Source organism: Bemisia tabaci, chromosome 3 (assembly GCF_918797505.1).
Source record: "Bemisia tabaci chromosome 3, PGI_BMITA_v3".
NCBI lineage: Eukaryota > Metazoa > Arthropoda > Insecta > Hemiptera > Aleyrodidae > Bemisia > Bemisia tabaci.
This window is the reverse complement of record NC_092795.1, coordinates 46255159-46263615: the sequence shown is the minus strand read 5'-3', so window position 1 is coordinate 46263615 and position 8457 is coordinate 46255159. Positions and strand designations below refer to the sequence as shown.

The 8457-nt window shown below is 38.6% G+C and overlaps 1 protein-coding gene across 1 annotated transcript in view; it reads left to right on the top strand.

Annotated features, from left to right (window-relative positions):
* The first annotated feature begins 5065 nt into the window (after positions 1-5065).
* Positions 5066-8457, top strand: part of LOC109035794 (uncharacterized) — a 29145-nt gene continuing 25753 nt past the window's right edge. The window contains exon 1 of the mRNA XM_072297600.1: positions 5066-5098. Within this exon, the coding sequence (XP_072153701.1) occupies positions 5066-5098 (33 nt within the window). The remainder of the gene's footprint in view (positions 5099-8457) is intronic.

Below are 8457 nucleotides of genomic sequence, written 5' to 3'. Positions count from 1 at the left end.
AGTTGGATCCGGGACTGTCTGACATTTCTGGAAGCGGGTAGTTCAAGGAATAGACAAGTGCGGAACCGTCTCCGACATTAGTGCACACATCAGACGGATCAAAAAAAGAATGGTGTTGAAGACGTTGCTCTTTTTAAATTAATGAAGAATGGTTTTGCTCTCAAACATGCATCTGGTCGAAAGCGCATTGGTAGTAGTTGTAATGGTCATAGCCTGAAGTTGTGAGGCTCCAAGAAACAGAGCGTGGATGAGCGCCTTGAATTACTGTCGATGTAATGCACACTCGAATTTCTTCCACGAGAAGGAGGACTCAAAGTGAGAGATTCGTAAAAATGGAGTACCTTCGCCGTGCTTGAACACAAATGTCATCAATGCGGTAGATTTTTTTTTTTTTTTTTTTTTTTTTTTTGTGGAGAGGGACATCGGCGCATCACAAGCAGTGTCTCTCTCTCTTAGATTTGGTAGTAAGACTTTTCTTGGTCAATTTTAATCAGTTTCTTCATTTGTGAAGGAAAATTCGCGACGTAAAGATGTAGAGTCTAGACTCTCGCGCACGCAAAATAGGCTGTAATTGACAGAAATGAACTAAAACACATCAAGACGAAGCCGAAACAGAGAGATGCGTAGTTTTACTTCTCTATAAAACTCACGCTTCACGTCTATTTTCACAGTTAAAATGTGATTTTTTCTTCATTCGGAACTTTTCTCAAGAGAAAACGAGTAGCCAGCCCCAAGTAGCAGTGATCGCGATAAATAGTGATATTGTCGGTTGGTTATCGCGATTATATTGGTTGCAATATATCGAGATATTATCGCATTAAAATTTGCGATATATGGCGCAATTTTTGGTTCGATAAAATAGTGATTAAATTTTGCGTAATGCGAGAAGTATTTATGCAATCTAGTAGGCGCTAATGCGTTCCACGCCGACCTCACTGTTTGGCGCAATGCGTGAAGTATTCCTTCAGCCTTGCAGGCGCCAATATGCCTTGCGACCGCTTCTCCGCGGATCCGCTCACTTATCGGAATACGTACGTAGTTACATGGTTGCAAAATCGATCCGGATAATCCAGAGTCCGGATAATACGATGCCGGATAATCCAGAGTCCGGATAATACGATGCCGGATAATCCAGAGTCTGTACATTTCAATTTAATTCAGTCCAAATGTGCTTCCTCGCGAGGTTTATCTGAAATGATGTGGATTCACAAGTATATGCTTATACTTCCAGCACAATCGCACATCCAGAATCTATGAGTCATTTAATATGACGCCAACTTCTAATGCCTTGTCTGCCATTGGTAATTTATAAGCTGAGATAAAATCCGCTTACGAAAAATTTTAAAGTAAATAGTTCATTTTATCTCCGTCAATCAAATATCTCACAATGCACACAAATCAATTTGCCAAATCCCATAGTCATCTACATCCCTAAGGTCTCAGTAGTGTCAGTCATACTCCAAAAAAAGTTCAATTTGAAAAAACTTTTTCCAAGTTTCTAACACTATCAATTCATTTTTTTGATTTCTTAAACGAGAGAAGTATATGGCTAATGCTCGGTATTTGTTGACTTTCATTTTGTATTAATACCGTTCTCTAATTAATTTGATTTCAAAAACCCTTTTTAACGTTAGCCTATATATTTGGATTTTTGTACAGTTCCAACTTTCTTCCTACCATTTTGACCAACTTGACAAAGAACGGTGCTGCTTCGTTTGCCTAAGCTTTCCAAACGAATTCTAGGAACCTCTTCCAAACTGACTGACTCATCTCACGCGTCCCCTGCAGCTTCGCAAAATTCCCCCAAACAATCGCGGGTCACCTGGTCACAGTTTATTCTCTCGTTTATCTGATGAAAGTTGCACGGATTACATCACCGCTTTCTGCACACGCGTTTATTCAAGTCCAGTTCCAGCCCTCGTATAGCTTCATCTCTTGTTGACTCGGTTTTGTGAGGAATTCTGTCGTGCTAAGGAAAAACGTCGTATGAACATTCGACAGTTGCCAAATTTCCCCCGATAAAATGGTTATTTTTGAAGGGAGTTATCCAAATTTTTCTTGACATTTTTACACCATTTGGATCAAATTACGATCAAAATTCTCCGAAAAATCGGAAGTAAAATGTTCACAAATCTCCCCGAAAATTCGTAATTTATAAAAGTAAATTAGGCAACGCCTAAAGGCTTATACGGCGTTTTTCCTCAGCACGGTAGAATTTGACTCCTGAAAGTACAGGCGAATGAGTCGTGTGTAGGAATGTTGCAACTCGGCGCGGATAGTTCGCATTTGCCAAGTGAGTCTACAAGGAGTAATTTTTCTTTTCACGCAATTTGGGAAACGGACACTGAAAAATAAAGTGGTAAAAGCGAACAGTTTGGATGGTATGAAACCTACTTTTCCAAAAGTCCAGATAGACCAAATAGTCAAATCAGGCATTTTGTCAAATGCCTAGGCAAATAGACAAATATTCTGACTTAGATTGAAATTTTGATTTTTTACCCTACTTTTGGACATAATAATTCGCTGCTCCTGTAAAAAAGAACTCTCTGTAAAAATATGCAGCAGACAATAGTAGTTTAAACGATTTTAAGATCCTAGATGCACATTTATTACGAAATTTTCAGCACGTCATAAAATATAGAAGTTTTAAAATGTTAACATTTAAATGTACTAAAATCATGTATTAAGGAAGGAACAAGGAGATTTCGTAGATTTGAAGAGGTATTCTTCCGAAAATATTGAAAACCCGTGAACTCTTCTCCATAAATTTACAGAATTCCGTAAGCTGTCAAAATTTGACTACCGGCCTAGGCATTTGATAAAATGCCTGATTTGACTTATTGCCTTCGACATGCGGACACACTTTCTTTTTTACAATCTATTTTTTTCAGATATTGACCCCGGAAATAAAAAAACGCGCACCTCCGGCGTATCCAAATTTTTGCTCCCAATTCATTTAATAAAAAAAAAACAAACAAGTATCGTTGCTTGACATTTTCACTCGCCTGAAAAAGGAAAATCACGGTGATTTTGAAGGAGTGACGTTCAGTAAAATTTCTCCTCTGAGGAAATAAACGAATCGTGCATTATAGATATCAACCTCTCTAATTTTGCGACTGCAAAAATCGCCTATGTTAACCGAGCTCCGAACAGTTTATTCCAATTTGAACCAAGTGTTCTCACGTTAAAAAAAGCGTAATTGGAACAAAGTTTGGCAACGCACGGGTACGCTACGCGTGCTCCCACCTGAAAATGAGAGTCCTGCCACGTGCTCAGGAAAAACCGCTTATTTCCATAGGGCGTTCGCGGGAGTTACGTGGTTCTTGCTCAGCACGGCAGATCGTGGCCACCCGTTGCGCCGCGCCGCTCTAGCATTTTTTATGAATGACTGGAGCCCCTACCGGAAGGCATCATTACCTAAACGCAGGTCATAGGTCACGGTCAGCAGGAGAGTCACTTAATCTGATACGGCACACGGTTTTTACCCCACTAACTTTGAATGCGACTTTTAGTGCTTTTGGGAGTGTTGCATTTTTCTTGCTATTTAGGCTGAAATAAAATAATTGACATTTAATTCTGAACTGGAAGTAAGGTTTTGAAATTGAAGTAGAACATCCAACACCTCAGTGTTATACCTTTTGGGCTTCATTTCTCTACTATTTCTCGTTCGCACATGCGGTGTGATTTAACACAATGTTTGATTAAAATCACTCGGAGTTTAATGAACTACATCGCGGTATTTGCTTACACTCTTCCCATGTATTCATGGTTACCATATGATGCGTATTTCACCCCAGCCCATCGTTTTTTGCACAATTCCTTTTAAAAACCAAAAACTTCAGGTTAAATTCCAAGTCTAACGATCCATTTCTCTGATGGCGCTGTTTAGCATTTTACTTTTTCTCGTGAACAAATTTTCGATTCTTCAAAAATGAATGTGCCACCGCACAGGGTTTAGTAAAGTTATGTCATGCCACTGACAAAACAAGTATCACAATCTCAAACACACTCCTGGCACATTTTGGCGCCAGTTATAAGAGCAGTGTTGTACTAGCCAGACGTATGGTCGATCCAACCGTACTCTCGACAGACTGAACCGTACCTCTGACTGGTGCAACTACTATTATATCTGACGTCGAAATCAGCCAGGAGTCATGGTTGGTATTGTGATACTTCATTTTAAAAGTGAAATTTACAAAAGCTATGCTCAGATGTGGCTTATTTATTTTTACAAAATTTCAGTTAAAGTTAAATTTGCTTTGGTCTGAGAGTTTTTTTTGTTATATTCAGGCTTCTTTCAGCAAATCGCATTCATAAAAAGAGTGCTTATTTTGAGACAGTAATATAAATATAAACCTAAAAACCTCCTTAAACACATGACACATCATGGGGAAACATCAGCTGTTTGATTGGTGGGAACCAAAATTAAATTGTTTCTACCGTAATATAGTATTTTGCCTTGTTTGGTATGAAAACTTCGAGAATTCATAAAATATTAAAAAATATGCTTGCATTTCTGATCGATTAGGTTTTTGTAAAAATATTCCTGGATCGGAGCGCAAGTGCGGATTTAAATAATGTAAGTGGGATTAGCCACGAATTATAGGCTTTGGTTCTGAAAATGTTTCTGAAAGAAAATTTAATCCAGATAATTTGACACTTTTATACTTGAGAGAAGTGCCATCAGCACAAAATAAAACATGGAGAGTTTGTGAGGCATGGTACAATGTTGTAGTGTGGATTTTTACGCTACCTAGCGTGAACTCGATTTCATAATTGTTTTGTTGTGCGTGACCTACGCATGTGGCTCAATAACCATGCGTGATATCAATTTCTTATCTCGTTTCAAATGGCTATTTAATTGTCATGTAGGTGCGGCAGGATAAAATTCATAGGGAAGTCCCGAGCAACATATAGCTCTGAGAATTTCGATAAAAGCTATCAATCAAAACGTAGCTAACTTGTTTTGAGATCTGTCCATGACGAAAATTAATCAGTTTGGAGAAAGTGATATTGTTTTACCCCTCTCTGAATTATGTGTTGAAAAACCTCGATCTCTAGTGTCATGGATCAGTTATATCGTGAGGAAAAAATACAAGTAAGTTTAGTGAGTAAATTCAAGTAATAAGAACACAAACTGATTGCGGTAGACGCACTCGCACGACGGTATGTTGGAGTGTTTTGCCAACGTGCGTTAAAAATTCAGCATAAAGCTGAAATCTCAATACAATGGAATGGACGTAACTAGTCTTGCTCCAAACAGCATATCTCTTTGAGGGAAAACTGTGCTCGAACGAGCTTTTTCCCTCTGTATTGAGATTTTCAGGTTTATGCTGAATTTTTAACGCACGTTGGCCAAAAACTCCAACATACTGTAATAAGAACAGCTCATTCTCAGTTTTATGAAGTTAAAAAAAAGAAACAAAAAAGAAAATCAACAGGCCTTCCAAACATTAATTAGACTTAGAATTAATACTATCTGCTACTGTCTACCATTCTACTGGGCGCTGCCAAAGTCCTTCGCGATCTTTGCACATAAACTTATTTTTATACATATGATGCCATTATTTTGACATGCAGAATATGAATGTCGTTTGATTAGTTGTTCCTTCAATGTATTTTCATACGATCAAACTTGATCTTGCAACTTTAATTCCACTGACTTTACATAGGCGTATCAATTTAACAGTGGTTCAATTGATTTCTTAACTATTACTTTATCGCCTAAAAACCGGTTCCAGCCGTATTTCAATTAATGAAGCATGTCTGACGTCTAGTCATCCTTTGAACATTGCTCCTCAACAAGTATGCAACGGTGCCATACCACTTGTAGCTGAAAAGAAATCATAAAAATTAAAAAAATTAAAAAAATTACCACCTTATGGACAGATGACATTATAATTAGTAGATCAAATCTATTCGGAGAGGACCTCAAAGTATCAAACGATGCCTGCAGTATTGTGATAAAGATATATCTACAATAGAAAGCCAAAAAACCATGAAAATGTAAAAGTAACCTCTATTGGCACGGAATTTATGCTGAAAACGTCTTCATTGACTCTGTTTTTGACTCATAAAATGAAGATCAGAACTAGAAAACAATTGACTTGATGATCCATTTTATCACTGCCGTAAATTTTAGCAAAATAAAATTTTTTCATTCATGTTGCCAAGATCTACTCTTACAATGTCCCGTTTTAGAGTATACTAATCACCACAGGGCGTGAATGCATCAAACGTTGAACTGAGATGCTCATAACATCCCGCAGAAAGCTTATTGCAAGGTCATTGATGCACTGGGTCAGATTGCAAGGTTAATTGCTTGGACTAGATATTTAGCTTTCCCTGGGGTCTATAAAGCGTCCAAACAAAAATAAAATAAATCTGGAAAGGATCAAGTTTCGAGATTTAATTTGAATTACAGAAGATCAAACGGCATTCGAAGACATGCCGGTCAGTATTGCCAAGTTTAGAAGAGAAATAAAAGGCAAACTTGGCTTCTCTCTTGTATTTTACCACATCAATCCGACAACAAAGAAAGTACCCTTTTTCTCCTCAAAAATATCAATTTTTCTGAGTTGGGTTTGTTCTGTGACAGTGATCCTCAAAGCTTTAATAATGATGAAAAAATAAGAGAGCTGTACAGATATGACACCCGATATAGGCGTTCCCTTGTCCTGCCAGAGAGAGCGCAGTACATTTAGGAAATAAGGATATTCCCGAACGCTATTTTATTTTTAATTCCTACTCTACACGCTTGGAAGAACAATATTCTTCCAAAACAATATCAAAAATTGGGACATATTAAGCGTATAAAAGACGTGAACTAACATGTGGTCGATCTGTAAAATGCAATGCATTAAGCCAATGCGTAAGGTAAATCTACAGCTGTGCGTAGTAAGAAATTTTTCGGCGCAGGGAGCGCCACTGCTGTGTTTTGATTTTTTGGTCCACAATATTAGAATCCCTACAGCTCCACATGAGTGCTTGAGCTTTTATGAAAGTTAAAGGAATTTCTGTTAAAATCGGAGAGTCTTAAGTTCTAGCTATAACATTCTTCTTCCTATTGACACTAAAAAAGACGTTAAAAGTAATTTCTGAAGCTCTGCAACTTGATCCCAGAAAAAAGTAGGATTAAGCATGATGACTTTGATGCAACCAATCGCGAGTTATCGCTCTCAGCAGTTGCAGATATCTCTCCCTCGCCATGAGCTATCTCTTCGCACTTACAGATATCCCATAAGAGAAACTGGGATCAAGTTACAGCTTTTATTACTAAACTTCCGAAGCTCGCGTTTGTTTCTAAGTATTCCAAACGTATGCTGCTAGAACTTATGAGTATTATAATTTAATATATCTATTGTGATATTTAAATTATCACTGCTTTCGGAGCCGGATTTTAGCAACGCGACGTAGTGGATTTTTTCGGAACTACAGCTGAAGATTCACCTTAATCTGATTTTCTTTGAAAGCCCAAAATGTTCACTCACACTGTGCTCTTCTCTAGAGTCCCTTTATACTGAGAGTCAAGACAATGTGAATCCATTTCTGATTGGTTCCCGTATTTTAGGCCTTCACAGTATTACAGTGTCACAAACGGGAATAAAGATTACATTTTCACCGATTTCAAAGATTATAATCTGGAATGGACTGGGGAATTACGGGTTCGGCAAGGGACAAACGGAATGAGAGAAGGAACAGAAAAAGGAATTTGAGAATGGGCCGATCAAAGATTATAAAAAACGTTCAATTTCTGTAATCTTTATTCCCGTTTGTGACTCCATGAGGGGGTGTTGTCTTGACTCTCAGTATAAAGGGACTCTACTCTTCTCTGGAAGATCAGTCTATGAAATAAAGCATAAGGCATAGTGGACGGTGAAGTGGCAACGCGGACTTGCATCGCAGCGGAGACTGACTGGACGGCGGCATTTCAATTAGCTCGGAAGATGACACTTCCAACGACGTTTCACGCGCCTATAACTTACAACGCCCGCGAGTGTAGCAGCAAGCGTTTTCAAATGCTCCCAGGTGAATGTGTTGAACAGCCACTTAGGCATGTAGCGTCCTTGCGAGGATGGCACTCGTAAACGCACTCAGCCAACGTGAATGGGTTATTCTAATCTATTAGGATTTCGCTCGAGGAAACGCTTCGTTTTGGTCAAGCTGTCTCGCGCGAAGACGGGGAACGCTATGCTTTCGATTAATTGATCCAGCTGCATGGAAACAATCCGTTGCCCTCCTGACATAAAAACGTAACTACACTACACGATGAACCCTGTTGTTCATATACCTTGATGTTTTCCCGGGCTCATCGCAAAGAGTAGTTACGCCTTTATATCAGGAGGGCGACGGATTATACGAGAGAAGCGTAAATACGCAGGGACTCAATGACAGGACAGCTTGCTTTGCATACGCGTGTCCATTTTTAAAACTCTTTATTGAATTTTTGATAGCTGC